The sequence below is a fragment of the Hyla sarda genome, chromosome 4 (genome assembly GCF_029499605.1).
Source record: "Hyla sarda isolate aHylSar1 chromosome 4, aHylSar1.hap1, whole genome shotgun sequence".
Taxonomy (NCBI): Eukaryota; Metazoa; Chordata; class Amphibia; order Anura; family Hylidae; genus Hyla; species Hyla sarda.
In genome coordinates, this window is record NC_079192.1 from 408,178,095 (window position 1) to 408,193,805 (window position 15,711).

Genomic DNA, 15,711 nt, shown 5'->3' on the forward strand with positions numbered 1-15,711 from the left:
GCACTCCTAGTGGCCATAAAGTAACAGCACCCCTAGGGGTAATGAAGTTAAAGCACCTCTAGTGGTCAAAAAGTAGCAGCACCCCTAGAGGTTATGACATAACAGCACCCCTAGTGATCCTAAAGTAACAGCACTCCTAGTGGTAGCAGTGCCTCTAGTGGTAATGAGGTAGCAGGTCCCCAAGTGGCCATAACTTAACAGCGTGTCTAGTGCCCACAGGGAACAATTAGCCTAGAAGCCATTAAAAAACACAACATCAGTCATAACGACCAATGATCAGGACCACCATAGACTTCATCTTCTGACTTTATCCTTTACCACACAGGCAGTACCTAAACTCATCTCTCTTACCTGATGGGCCAGAATGTAGATGTTATGACCCACGGCTCTCGGGGACACCTGATCCTCGGGCCCGTGTTCATCATGGTCGCTCTCCAGGCCCTGGTTATAGGCCGCCTTTATCACATCCACCTGAAGATACAAGTAGAATACAGCAGTTAACGGGAGTGATCTGCAGGACTGTGTAGGTGCCGGTACATAGACGACATTCTTTACCAATTCTCCAGGCCTCATGTTGTACAGGATCCTCTCCGCATTCTCACTGTCATGGCGACTTTCCATAATTGCTAGAAGCAGTTTGGAGGCGTTGTTCTGCAAAAGAGGGAACATAATGACATTTCCACAACAGATCATGGCATCTTCTACCCTGTTGTCACCCCATATAACCAGACGGAGACTACGAGCAGCACCTTTAACTGAAGCACCAGGTCCATTCGGTACCTGCCAAGCGGGTTGATGTCATTCAGAATTAAAGCGATGATTATGTCGATCCCATTGGACTCGTGAGTTGCGATGCACGTCTGTAAAACAAATATCCCATATTATACCCTAGTCACCTCCAGAGCAGCATTCAGAATGCATCTTTTTCCTATTATCGGTTCAGATAACCTCACACTTATCTAGTAGCCTAAGGCTGGAATAGTGACTGTAAAGGGCATGCTCGAAGAAACACGTGAGATCACTAGGTGTGTTAGGTTTCCTTTGAGGTTGTACGGGGTCCCATATGACCCAGGGACCCCCATCTATGTTTCTCATTACCTGATTCTCATGGCAGGGACCCTGGCAGTATTCAGTCAAGCTCTCTAGGGTCTGATTCACTAAAGCCACGTTCCTCTCATTGATATATAGTCCCAGGAGACCAAGGCCGCCTGTTGTGCTCCCACAAATACAGTCCAGGAACTGCAGGGTCTCGCACACCAGGTTATAGTTGGTTTTGTTGTTCTGGTTCCTCAGAAAGTTCTAGAAGAGTAAAGTTTGGACATTGTATTAAATGGATCTCAATGACTCACACAGTCCCACATCATTCGTGATCATGCCAATATCATGCCTTCACAGCAAACGTCTGGAAATTAAGAAAACAACCAATTGATCTCTATGAGAGACTTAGTGGGCATGCTCTGTGTAGAGACCACTGTGCAGGGAGGGGGAGGAGGAGCTGCCCCCATCACCTATTTCCAAATGTATAATCCTATATTAGCTGCATGAAACATCTGATTGCGGGGACAGGAATCATGCATTCACAGCAGGCACCTGGATATAAGAAAAAAACCAATTGACCTCTATGGGAGACTGTAGTGAGCATGCTCTGAGACTTGTGCAGAGGTCACTGTGCAGTGAGAAGGAGCTGCTCCTATCACCTTTGGTCAATGGTGTAATCCTATATAATCCACCTCTAACATCTCATTGTGGGGGCGTCAGGAACCTGGAAATAAGAAAACAACCTATTGATTTTTATGGGACATTGAAGTGGACATGCTCTGTGTAATGTGCAGAGGTCACTGTGAAGGGTGAAGGAGCTCAGCTGTTCCTACCACCATCAATAGTCTCCTATCAGAGACTGTAGTGAGCATGCTCTGTGACTGTAGGAGGTTAGCTCTTCCCTTCACTTATAAGTTTGATCCTGTGTTATCTGCTCCCAACATAAGATCGTGTGTTACAGCAGGAACATGACGATGATGGTGCACAAAACCTATAGAAAACTGTAGGAGAGTGTAGAGAGCATGCTCTGTGTTATGTGGAAAGAAGGTGACCCAAGAACTTATAGTCAATGGTGTGATCCAGGGTTATCTACCTCCAATATAGGATCATGTGGGCAGCCATCATTTCTTTACAGCAGGAACCTGGAAATAAGAAAATGACTTACTGACTTCTATGGGAAACTGCAGTGGGCATGCTCCATGTCATGTACAGAGGTCACTGGGAGGGAAGGGGCAGAGGCTGCTGTTCCCATCACTTATCGTAAATAGTGTTCTCGATCAACAACACAGTATCATGTGGGCAGCCATCATGGCTTTATTGCATAAAAATGACCTATGGGAGAATGTTGTGGGCATGCTTTTTGTTATTCAAAGTGCCATGATGCCTTTACTGTAAGCACCTGGAATTAAACAAATTACCTATTTACTTCTGTAGGAGACTGTGGTGGGCATGCTCTATGTCAGTGTTTCCCAACCCAGTCCTCAAGGCACACCAACATTCCAGGTTTTTTCAGTTACTCCATTGGAATAGAACAGGGAAAAATTAAAATCCTGAACTGTTGGTGTGCCTTGAGGACTGGATTGGGAAACACTGCTCTATGTCATGTAGCAATCACTGAGCAGGAAGGGGCAGGAGGGCTCTTCCCATTGCTGATTGTCACTGGTACCTGTGAATTCTACTCCAACCATGATGTAGGCGGTCATATCTTTTTTTATTTGTATGGGAGAGCATTGTGGGCATGCTCTGTGACATGTGCAGGACCCACCTGTAATCCCAGGTTATGGTTCTCACACAGGAGCTGGAGGAACCTGAGGATGGGCTGCATGATGGCGATGACAGGACTGACGGTCACTGCCTCCTCTGCTGTCTTCTCTTCCCCTCCTCCATTATCGGCCCCAGACCCTATCAGATCCAGGTCGGGGTCTATTTCCTTCCTATAGACACAGTAGGCCTTGGACGTGGCTGTGGACGCCTCCGCCAGCTGCCCCTTCATCCCTTCTTTCAGATGCATCTGGGAATCACGTGCTGGAAAAACAACTGGATATTGTCCCTATTGTTGTCACCTATACAATAGTGGTCTATAGTAAGGGAAATTACACATGCATTACACACTGCCATCCTTCCATTACACACTGCCATCCTTCCATTACACGTGGTCACCCTTGTATAACACATTGTCACCCATGCATTACACATGGTCATCCTTGTATTACACACTGTCACCCATGCATTACACATGGTCATCCTTGCATTACACACTGTCACCCATGCATTACGCATTGCCAGCCATGCATTGTATACTGCCACCCATCCATTACACATTGTCATCCCTGCATTTCACACTGTTACCCATGCATTACACATAGTCATCCTTGCATTACACTTGGTCATCCTTACATTACACATTGTCACCCTTGCATTACACATCGTCATCCTTGCATTACACATAGTCATCCTTGCATTACACAAAGTCATCCTTGCATTACACATTGTCACCCTTGCATTACACATTGTCACCCTTGCATTACACATTGTCATCCTTGCATTACACTTGGTCATCCTTGCATTACACATTGTCACCCTTGCATTACACATTGTCACCCTTGCATTACACATAGTCACCCATGCATTACACATTGTCATCTTTGCATTACACATTGTCATCCTTGCATTACACATTGTCACCCATGCATTACACATTGTCATCCTTGCATTACACATTGTCATCCTTGCATTACACATTGTCATCCTTGCATTACACATTGTCATCCTTGCATTACACATTGTCATCCTTGCATTACACATTGTCATCCTTGCATTACACATTGTCACCCTTGCATTACACATCGTCATCCTTGCATTACACATAGTCATCCTTGCATTACACAAAGTCATCCTTGCATTACACATTGTCACCCTTGCATTACACATTGTCACCCTTGCATTACACATTGTCATCCTTGCATTACACTTGGTCATCCTTGCATTACACATTGTCACCCTTGCATTACACATTGTCATCCTTGCATTACACCTAGTCACCCATGCATTACACATTGTCATCTTTGCATTACACATTGTCATCCTTGCATTACACATTGTCACCCATGCATTACACATTGTCATCCTTGCATTACACATTGTCATCCTTGCATTACACATTGTCATCCTTGCATTACACATTATCATCCTTGCATTACACATTGTCATCCTTGCATTACACATTGTCATCCTTGCATTACACATTGTCATCCTTACATTACACATTGTCACCCTTGCATTACACATTGTCATCCTTGCATTACACATAGTCACCCATGCATTACACATTGTCATCTTTGCATTACACATTGTCATCCTTGCATTACACATTGTCACCCATGCATTACACATTGTCATCCTTGCATTACACATTGTCATCCTTGCATTACACATTGTCATCCTTGCATTACACATTATCATCCTTGCATTACACATTGTCATCCTTGCATTACACATTGTCATCCTTGCATTACACATTGTCATCCTTGCATTACACATTGTCATCCTTACATTACACATTGTCACCCTTGCATTACACATTGTCATCCTTGCATTACACATAGTCACCCATGCATTACACATTGTCATCCTTGCATTACACATTGTCATCCTTGCATTACACATTGTCATCTTTGCATTACACATTGTCATCCTTGCATTACACATTGTCACCCATGCATTACACATTGTCATCCTTGCATTACACATTGTCACCCTTGCATTACACATTGTCATCCTTGCATTACACATTGTCACCCTTGCATTAGCTATTGCCACCCATGCCTACCCAAGTTACCCCATTAGATCACTGGCTGTTACCTCTGCGTTTTGGTAGTGACACCGTTTCGTAGTCATCGTCCTTTTTTTTGGTGCCCAAGTCGATGGTGGTTACTGTGACAGTGGCACGGATCTCCAGCTGTGCGGCTTTCATCCTGTCATAGAGAACCTTGAAAAATTTCTCTGACTTTTTCTGTTCGTTGAGTTGATGGTAGAAGGAGCTCTGCATGAAAGGTCCAGAGATGAAGGAGACGTCAGATACAGTAGTGTCACCCGCACTGTATACATCTCTCCCCTCCCCCATACCTGGATCTGTGTGTTCCCCCCCTCCAATAACGCGATTCCAAGTAGGATGCCTTCGGAAAATATCCGGTCATTTTTAGTGTTAACAATGACATCGATGATCAGTTCCGAGGCTCCTTCCTTATCAAGAAGACACTGGATTTCAGTCATGGACGCACCTGTCCTGCGGTCACTCTCGGGGGCGCTGTAACCTGCAGAGGTGTAATCGAGACAAAATAGAACGGAGGGGTCATATATATCATTTTGACAGCGTAACAACCTTTCTGATGGTTTTCACTTTTTTTAAGCATTTTTTTGTGCAGTTTAGACATTTTTGTTAACTGGAAACCATCAACAAGTAGGTTAAAGAGATACTCTGCCCCTAGACATCTTATCCCCTATCCAAAGGATAGGGGATAAGATTTCTGATCGCCGGGGTCCCGCCTCTGGGGACCTCCGCAATCTCGACTGCGGCACCCCAGACATCCTGTGCACGGAGTGAACTTCGATCAGTGCTGGATGACTGGCGATGCGGGGCAGAGGCTCGCGATGTCACAGCCACGCCCCGCTCGTGATGTCACAGCCACGCCCCCTCAATGCAAGTCCATAGATTTGCATTGAGGGGGCATGGCCGTGAGGTCACAAGCAAAGCGTGGCCGTGACGGCAAGAGTCTCCGGCACTGCACCTAACGCTCTAAACAGACGCCGGGTGCAACAGGGAGATCGCGGGGGTCCCAAGCGGCGGGACCCCCGCGATCAGATATCTGATCCCCTATCCTTTGGATAGGGGATAAGATGTCTAGGGGCGGAGTACCCCTTTAACACACATCCATCCCAATGTACTCAACATTGTACATAAAAACATAATAAGAATAAAATCTGTAAACAGCAACTTACTGATGGTTTCCTATGTAAATTGTTTCTATTCAGACTGATCCATACACAAATGACCTAATATACTCAAAATAATAAAATAAATAAACATAATAAGAATAAAATCCCCCCCAATAGCAACTTGCTGATGGTTTACTATGTCATTTTTGTTGTATTTACACTAAATAATACACAAACAACTAAATATACAAAAAATAATAAAAATCAAACACATAATTAGAATAAAATCCATCAATAGCAACTTGCTCATGGTTTCCTATGTGATTTTTTTTACACACTGAATAATACACAAACAACCAAATATACTCTAAATAATCAAAAAGAAACACCTAATGAGAATAAAATCTATTTTAGCAATTTCCTGATGGTTTCCTATGTAATTATTTTTCCACTTACATCGATTAATACACAAACAAGCAAATATACTAAAAATAAAAAAACAGAAACATATAATAAGAATAAAATCCATCAATAGCAACTTTCTGATGTTTTTTGGGAATTTTTTTCTATGTAAACTGATTACCGTATATACTCGAGTATAAGCCGAGTTTTTCAGCACGATTTTTCGTGCTGAAAACACCCCCCTCGGCTTATACTCGAGTGAACTCCCCCACCCGCAGTGGTCTTCAACCTGCGGACCTCCAGAGGTTTCAAAACTACAACTCCCAGCAAGCCCGGGCAGCCATCGGCTGTCCGGGCTTGCTGGGAGTTGTAGTTTTGAAACCTCCGGAGGTCCGCAGGTTGAAGACCACTGCGGCCTTCAACATCATCCAGCCCCCTCTCACCCCCCTTTAGTTCTGTACAGTACTCACCTCCGCTCGGTGCTGGTCCGGTGCTGCAGGACTGTCCGGTGAGGAGGTCGTCCGGTGGGATAGTGGTTCCGGGCTGCTATCTTCACCGGGGAGGCCTCTTCTAAGCGCTTCGGGCCCGGCCTCAGAATAGTCACGTTGCCTTGACAACGACGCAGAGGTGCGTTCATTGCCAACGTACTTCTGCGTCATTGTCAAGGCAACGCCTCTATTCCGGGCCGGAAGCGCGGAGAAGAGGCGCCCCCGGTGAAGATAGCAGCCCGGAACCACTATCCCACCGGACCACCTCCTCACCGGACAGCCCTGCAGGACCGGACCAGCGCCGAGCGGAGGTGAGTACTCAGAACTAAAGGGGGTGAGAGGGGGCTGGATGATGTCGAAGGCCGCAGTGGTCTTCAACCTGCGGACCTCCGGAGGTTTCAAAACTACAACTCCCAGCAAGCCCGGACAGCCGATGGCTGCCCGGGCTTGCTGGGAGTTGTAGTTTTGAAACCTCTGGAGGTCCGCAGGTTGAAGACCACTGAGGGCGAATGATGAGAAGAGGATGATGAAGGGGGGGGGGGTCGGATGATGACAAGAGGATGATGAAGGGGGGTGTGCGGGATGATAAGGGGATGATGAAGGGGGGATGTGTGGGATGATGACAAGGGGATGATGATGAGGATGTTAATGACAGGGGGGATGATGTATTTCCCACCCTAGGCTTATACTCGAGTCAATAACTTTTCCTGGGATTTTGGGTTGAAATTAGGGGTCTCGGCTTATACTCGGGTCGGCTTATACTCGAGTATATACGGTAATACACAAACAGACAAATATGTTAAAAATAATAAACTATAAACACATAATAAGAATAAAATCTAATTAATAGACACTTGCTGATGGTTTCCTATGTAACTTTCTTTCTATTTCCACTGATTAATAGACAGCTAAATATACTCAATAAATTAAAATGAAAAAACACACAATAATAATACAAACCATGATATTTTTTCTATTTCCACTGATTAACACAAAAACAACCAACTATACACCAAAAAATAAAAAGAAACACATGGTAAAAATAAAATCCATCAACAGCAACTTGTTGAAGGTTTTCTAATTTTTGTTCCTATTTAAACTGATAAATACACAGAGAGACAAAAATACTCAACATGATAAAATATAAACACATAATAAGTATATAATCCTATATTGGCAACTTGTTGATGGTTTCCTATGTCAGTTTTCCTATTTACGCTGATTAATAAACAACCAAATATACTCATTATAATACATATAAACACATTATAAGAATAAAATCCATCAACAGCAACTTACTGATGGTTTCCTATGTCATTTTTTTCTACACTGTAGAAATAAATAAAAGTCTACAGCTGATAAAGATATATCCGCTGACTATACGGACAAAGTCAATCACACGCGGAGCAACACTTTATACAACGCACAAAATCGATTTTGAAGGACAATTTTGCAATGTACTTTTCTAGTGACAACTAAGTCATTTAGGAGGAAAAGAATAAAGTCTTCTGTCCGTGATTGTCACCCACCGGACATCATCAGCTTTAAAGCGCCAATGTCTTTAGAGGGTGAATGTAAAGATATTTTGGACGACTAAAAATGTTGTACTTGATATAGTACCACTGTATGTATATATATATATATATATATATATATATATATATATATATATATATATATGTATATATGGAACAGAAGACAGTACCTCCAGACTGTGCAGATTTACTGAATCCTACAGGCCCATTCATGGGGGTTCCAGGTTCACCCTTAAAGTAGCGATTCAGCAGAATTTTCCGTAATGTTATCCCCTGTACAACAAAAAGGAAACAAATACAACTTTATTAATACACTAAAAATTAGCACCAACAGACAACATTGTTACTATCATCAACCGGTTGTCTCCTGCAGCTCCACAAGAAAGCTCTGAACTCCAGTAATCAAAAAGTGCTATATACCTTACTATGACTGTCTGTGTGCAGCACTAACAGTAGTGACTATGACCACACATAGAGAGGAGTGCAGGGAGGGATACAGAGGACTGTGCAGCTGTAATCATATGGTCACACGTTCTCCCTATGATCATAGAAAGGAGTGCAGAGAGGGATACAGAGGACTGTGCAGCTGTAATCATATGGTCACACGTTCTCCCTATTATCATAGAAAGGAGTGCAGAGGGGGATACAGAGGACTGTGCAGCTGTAACTGTATCATTGAAATGCGTGCAGGGAGGGAGTGGAGAGGACTGTGCAGCTGTAACTGTATCATTGAAATGAGTGCAGGGAGGGAGTGGAGAGGACTGTGCATCTGTAACTGTATCATTGAAATGAGTGAAGGGAGGGAGTGGAGAGGACTGTGCAGCTATAACTGTATAATTGAAATGAGTGCAGGGAGGGAACAGAGAGGACTGTGCAGCTGTAATTGTAGGGCCATACAGTTCTCTCTATGATCATACAGATGGGTGCAGGAAGGGGATAAAGAGGACTGTGCAGCTTTAACTGTATGACCACACACTTCTCTATATGATCATAAATATGAATGTAAGGAGGGGGCAGAGAGAACTGTGCAGCTGTAACTGTATCATATAGATGGATGCAGGGAGAGGAAACGGTACAGTCACACAGTCCTCTCTATGACTGAAATGAGTACAGGAAAGGAATGGAGAGAACTGTGCAGCTGTAACTGTATCATTGAAATGAGTGCAGGGAGGGAATGGAGAGGACTGTGCAGCTGTAATTGTAGGGCCATACAGTTCTCTCTATGATCATAGAGATGGGTGCAGGAAAGGGATAAAGAGGACTGTGCAGCTGTAACTGTATGACCACACACATCCCTATATGATCATAAATATGAATGTAAGGAGGGGGCAGAGAGAACTGTGCAGCTGTAAGCTGTATTGTAGAGATGAGTGAAGAGAAGGCATAAAGAGGACTGTGCATCTATAACTGTACAGTCCCACAGTCCTATCTATGACTGAGGGATAGAGAGAACTGTGCAGCTGTAACTCTATCAAAGAGATAAGTGCAGGGAGGGCATGGATATGAGTGCAGAGAGGGAAAGGAGAGAAATGTGCAGCTGTAACTGTATAAAACAGATGAGTGCAGAAAGGAAATGGAGAGCACTGTGCAGCTGCAACTGTATCATAGAGATAAGTGCAGGGAAGGGATACAGTGAAATGTTCAGCTGTAACTGTATCATAGAGATAAGGGATAGACAGGACTGTGCATCTACAGCTGTACAGTGAGACAGTCCTCTCTATGACTGAGATGAGTGCAGGGAGGGGGCAGAGAGGACTGTATAGCTGGAACTGTATGGCCATACAGTATTCTTTATGATCATAGTGAGGAGTGCAGGGAGGGAATAGAGAGGCCTGTGCAGCTGTAACTGTATGGCCATACAGTTCTCTTTATAATTGATTAAGTACATAGAGATGAGTGCAAGTAGGGGATAGAGAGTACAGTGCAGCTGTAACAGTATCAGAGATAAGTGCAGGGAGGAGGTGGAGAGTACTGTGCAGCTGGAGGTGTATGGCCACATAGTTCTCTCTACGATTGAGATGAGTGTAAAGAAGCGATAAAGAGGACCATTCAGCTGTAAATATATCATAGATATGAGTACAGGGAAGGGACAGAGAGGACTGTGCAGCTGTAAGTGTATGGCCACACAGTTCTCTCTATGATTGAGATGAGTGCAGGGAGGGGATAGAGATGAATGTGCAGTTGTAACTGTACACTCCCGCTCTATTCTGTCTCCATTTTCTGTACAGTTGGATGCGACCTATAGTTCTCTGTTATCTACCACATGTATTAGGGTTAGTGGCCCTTTAATTCCCGATGGCCCCGTGAGCCTAGAACTTCAGACTAGACACATACAAAGTTTCGAGTGCTTTATTTAGAGACGGATCACGACAGAGACACAAGCCCAGACAATTACCCATGAAAGATTCCGCCAGAGCGCGCTCGGAATATGTGACTTGGCTTTGTGTTATATTGTGGCCACGAGACGTCTCTGACAAAGATGCCGAGTGCGGAGACAGGAGAACGAGTGCAATTTGTCTGCTCTTCCCAAGGTCTGGCCTCTAAAGCATAATAAATGAAATCAGTTGCAGGGCGTGCGTCTCGCCTGACCTGTGTGGGTTGACTCAACAGCGTTCAGCATGTAGGACACACGGTTTCCATGGAAACAGCACACGAGTTTAGGTGTAGGAGTCAGACATTGTAAACATGACGGAATATTCTGTCTCAGTACAAAACACACCCTCCAGCAGCCGTACTGCGCGCGGGGAGAAACACAAGGGCACGAGGCAACGGGAAGAAAGAACGAAACGGCAACTTCAGTCACAGAAGATAAGAACATCGACCGTGCGTCATCCGAAGAAGTCACAGAGCGAAGAGCCGAAATAAGAACAGAGCGAAGAACCGAAATAAGTACAGAGCGAAGAGCCGAAATAAGTACAGAGCGAAGAGCCAAAATAAGTACAGAGCGAAGAGCCGAAATAAGTAAAGAGCGAAGAGCCGAAATAAGTACAGAGCGAAGAGCCGAAATAAGTACAGAGCAAAGAGCCGAAATAAGTAAAGAGCGAAGAGCCGAAATAAGTACAGAGCGAAGAGCCGAAATAAGTAAAGAGAGAAGAGCCGAAATAAGTAAAGAGTGAAGAGCCGAAATAAGTACAGAGCGAAGAGCCGAAATAAGTAAAGAGCAAAGAGCCGAAATAAGTACAGAGCGAAGAGCCGAAATAAGTAAAGAGTGAAGAGCCGAAATAAGTAAAGAGTGAAGAGCCGAAATAAGTACAGAGCGAAGAGCCGAAATAAGTACAGAGCATTGAGCCGAAATAAGTAGAGCGAAGAGTCGAAATAAGTACAGAGCGAAGAGCCGAAATAAGTACAGAGCGAAGAGCCGAAAAAAGTAAAGAGCGAAGAGCCGAAATTAGTACAGAGCGAAGAGCCGAAATAAGTACAGAGCGAAGAGCCGAAATAAGTAAAGAGTGAAGAGCCGAAATAAGTACAGAGCGAAGAGCCGAAATAAGTAGAGCGAAGAGTCGAAATAAGTACAGAGCGAAGAGCCGAAATAAGTACAAAATCCTAAACGTCTTATAAAAGTTACTTCACATTGACCATCACCGTGAAGTGAAAAAGTCATAACTCCTGAAAGTAGGAGGAGCTTACAGCAGAAGAATGAGTGCTGGAGTATAATACAGGATATAACTCAGGATCAGTACAGGATAAGTAATGTATATACACAGTGATCTCACCAGCAGAATAGTGAGTGCAGCTCTGGAGTATAATACAGGATATAACTCAGGATCAGTACAGGATAAGTAATGTAATGTATGTACACAGTGACCTCACCAGCAGAATAGTAAGTGCAGCTCTGGAGTATAATACAGGATATAACTCAGGATCAGTACAGGATAAGTAATGTAATGTATGTACACAGTGACCTCACCAGAAGAATAGTGAGTGCAGCTCTGGAGTATAATACAGGATATAACTCAGGATCAGTACAGGATAAGTAATGTAATGTATGTACACAGTGACCCCACCAGCAGAATAGTGAGTACAGCTCTGGAGTATAATACAGGATATAACTCAGGATCAGTACAGGATAAGTAATGTAATGTATGTACACAGTGACCTCACCAGCAGAATAGTGAGTACAGCTCTGGAGTATAATACAGGATATAACTCAGGATCAGTACAGGGTAAGTAATGTAATATATGTACACAGTGACCCCACCAGCAGAATAGTGAGTGCAGCTCTGGAGTATAATACAGTATCTAACTCAGGATCAGTACAGGATAAGTAATGTAATGTATGTACACAGTGACCTCACCAGCAGAATAGTGAGTACAGCTCTGGAGTATAATACAGGATATAACTCAGGATCAGTACAGGGTAAGTAATGTAATATATGTACACAGTGACCCCACCAGCAGAATAGTGAGTGCAGCTCTGGAGTATAATACAGGATCTAACTCAGGATCAGTACAGGATAAGTAATGTAATGTATGTACACAGTGACCTCACCAGCAGAATAGTGAGTACAGCTCTGGAGTATAATACAGGATATAACTCAGGATCAGTACAGGATAAGTAATGTAATGTATGTACACAGTGACCTCACCAGCAGAATAGTGAGTACAGCTCTGGAGTATAATACAGGATATAATTCAGGATCAGTACAGGATAAGTAATGTAATGTATGTACACAGTGGCCTCACCAGCAGAATAGTGAGTGCAGCTCTGGAGTATAATACAGGATATAACTCAGGATCAGTACAGGATAAGTAATGTAATGTATGTACACAGTGACCTCACCAGCAGAATAGTGAGTACAGTTCTGGGCATATAAGAATAGTTATGGTATCAGGTAAATATTTTGGGCTCTACACTCGGATGTTTAGTTTAGGACAGAGGGATGTAAGAGGTTAATTGATGATCTTTTCATCTCCAGCCTCTTCAGGAAGCATTACATTTTTTCCGTCGATCACATGACGTTCGGAAGAAAGATGGCAATCTATGGCTTTTTCCGATGGTGCCCAAAGTGCTTCATCACAGGCGGTGCTGTAAAGCGTCGGCTGCTGTGAAAAAAAAAAAAACTCTCTGAATTTACAATTTACTAAAACAAGCGCTTCATTTTTCTGGGAAACATTATTCAATATAGATAAAACCCGGCACTTAATGTCATCTTTCCGGATTGTCTTGCGGTGATTTAGAGAGGGCGGAAAAAAATAAAATAAAAAAAATTGCGCTGGTTAACTCTTCGCTGGCGCCCACAAAAAAAGAGAAAAACCCAAACAGGAAGCCATTTGTGTTCCCTCCCGCAATCAGCCGCCCTCGCTCACCGGCGCCAATCACAAGGGAACCTGATGAATCTTTTCGGCGCTGACATTAAGGTGGCTTTGTAGTACAATCAGACACAAGTGCTCGGCTTTCTAATTACGGCGCCGCGAATACGTATTCAAGAGGGCGAAATGAAGCGGCTACTGCTACTCAGCGGGGAACGATTTTTTATACTTTTTTATTTTTTGTAACTTGTAAACCTCTGCGCCCCTGTAATCAGCTGTGAGAAGGATCAAGAGGAGGGGGCGTCCTCCCTAATATAAGTCACATGACGGGGAGGGGGGGATTAAAGGGCGAGAAAACAAATCATCGTTATTGTTCTAATTAATTGTTGTCTCATCACGGACGCCCCTTTATGAAGAGAGGCCGCGGTGATCAGCTGATCTGATCTCTGATCCTGCTGGAGAAGCTTCAATTGGATGCTCAGCAGTGGCCACTACAGGGGAGATGCGGAATTACATGTGGTCATCGGGACTCAATAGTGATCAAGATGGACACTGACTTTAATAGAGCAAAAAAAGTGAATAGATTATATAAGGTCTATTATACTTAACGGGTGTATGTATACATACATATATATAAATATATATATACAGAGCAGGGCCCCATAGTAGAAGTAATACAGTGATCCCTCAACTTACAATGGCCTCAACATACAATAGTTTCAACATACAATGGTCTTTTCTGAACCATTGTAACTTGAAACCAGACTCAACATACAATGCTATGGAATGGCTGGAAAAACCAACCAATCAGAATGGACATTCACTGGTAAAACCCCTGTATTACTGAAGTGCATGCACTGACTGGTGTCTGGTAGCACCCCCTACAGTACAGGGAGGTATTACATGTTCTGTACTCTTTACCTGTATTACTGAAGTGCATGCACTGACTGGTGTCTGGTAGCGCCCCCTACAGTACAGGGAGGTATTTCATGTCCTGTACTCTTTACCTGTATTACTGAAGTGTATGCGCTGACTGGTGTCTGGCAGCGCCCCCTACAGTACAGGGAGGTATTACATATTCTGTACTTCTCTTTACCTGTATTACTGAAGTGTATGCACTGACCGGTGTCTGGTGGCGCCCCCTACAGTACAGGGATATATTACATGTTCTGTACTCTTTACCTGTATTACTGAAGTGTATGCACTGACTGGTGTCTGGTAGCGCCCCCTACAGTACAGGGATATATTACATGTTCTGTACTCTTTACCTGTATTACTGAAGTGTATGCACTGACTGGTGTCTTGTAGCGCCCCCTACAGTACAGGGATATATTACATGTTCTGTACTCTTTACCTGTATTACTGAAGTGTATGCACTGACTGGTGTTTCTTGTAGCGCCCCCTACAGTACAGGGAGGTATTACATGTTCTGTACTCTTTACCTGTATTACTGAAGTGCATGCACTGACTGGTGTCTGGTAGCGCCCCCTACAGTACAGGGAGGTATTACATGTTATATACTCTTACCTGTATTACTGAAGTGTATGCACTGACTTGTGTATGGTAGCGCCCCCTACAGTACAGGGAGGTATTACATGTTCTGTACTCTTACCTGTATTACTGAAGTGTATGCACTGACTGGTGTCTGGTAGCGCCCCCTACAGTACAGGGAGGTATTACATGTTATATACTCTTACCTGTATTACTGAAGTGTATGCACTGACTTGTGTATGGTAGCGCCCCGTACAGTACAGGGAGGTATTACATGTCCTGTACTCTTTACCTGTATTATTGAAGTGTATGCACTGACTGGTGTCTGGTAGCGCCCCCTACAGTACAGGGAGGTATTACATGTCCTGTACTCTTTACCTGTGCCACAGTTAGCTTAATCTTTGGACATCAGGTTAGGGCGGCACCATTTTACTTTTTTTTAGGACATTGCGTGTTCTTTCCTCTACATAGACCAGTGTTTCCCAACAAGGGTGCCTCCAGCTGTTGCAAAACTACAACTCCCAGCATGCCCAGACAGCCTTTAGCTGTCCGGGCATGCTGGGAGTTGTAGT

The 15,711-nt window shown here is 43.8% G+C and overlaps 1 protein-coding gene across 7 annotated transcripts in view; it reads right to left on the minus strand.

Moving 5' to 3' along the window:
• ITPR2 (inositol 1,4,5-trisphosphate receptor type 2) overlaps nt 1–15,711 on the minus strand; it is a 301,374-nt gene that overhangs the window by 76,229 nt on the left and 209,434 nt on the right. For 4 of the 7 annotated variants that reach the window (XM_056517614.1, XM_056517613.1, XM_056517620.1 and 1 more), the window contains exons 38-46: nt 13,334–13,441; nt 8,569–8,671; nt 5,164–5,351; nt 4,900–5,080; nt 2,804–3,063; nt 1,099–1,299; nt 750–860; nt 556–651; nt 352–471 (exon numbers count right to left, since the gene is read on the minus strand). In XM_056517614.1, coding sequence (XP_056373589.1) covers nt 352–471; nt 556–651; nt 750–860; nt 1,099–1,299; nt 2,804–3,063; nt 4,900–5,080; nt 5,164–5,351; nt 8,569–8,671; nt 13,334–13,441 — 1,368 coding nt within the window. The remainder of the gene's footprint in view (nt 1–351; nt 472–555; nt 652–749; nt 861–1,098; nt 1,300–2,803; nt 3,064–4,899; nt 5,081–5,163; nt 5,352–8,568; nt 8,672–13,333; nt 13,442–15,711) is intronic. The other 3 variants (XM_056517619.1, XM_056517618.1, XM_056517616.1) reach the window with 2 other exon arrangements.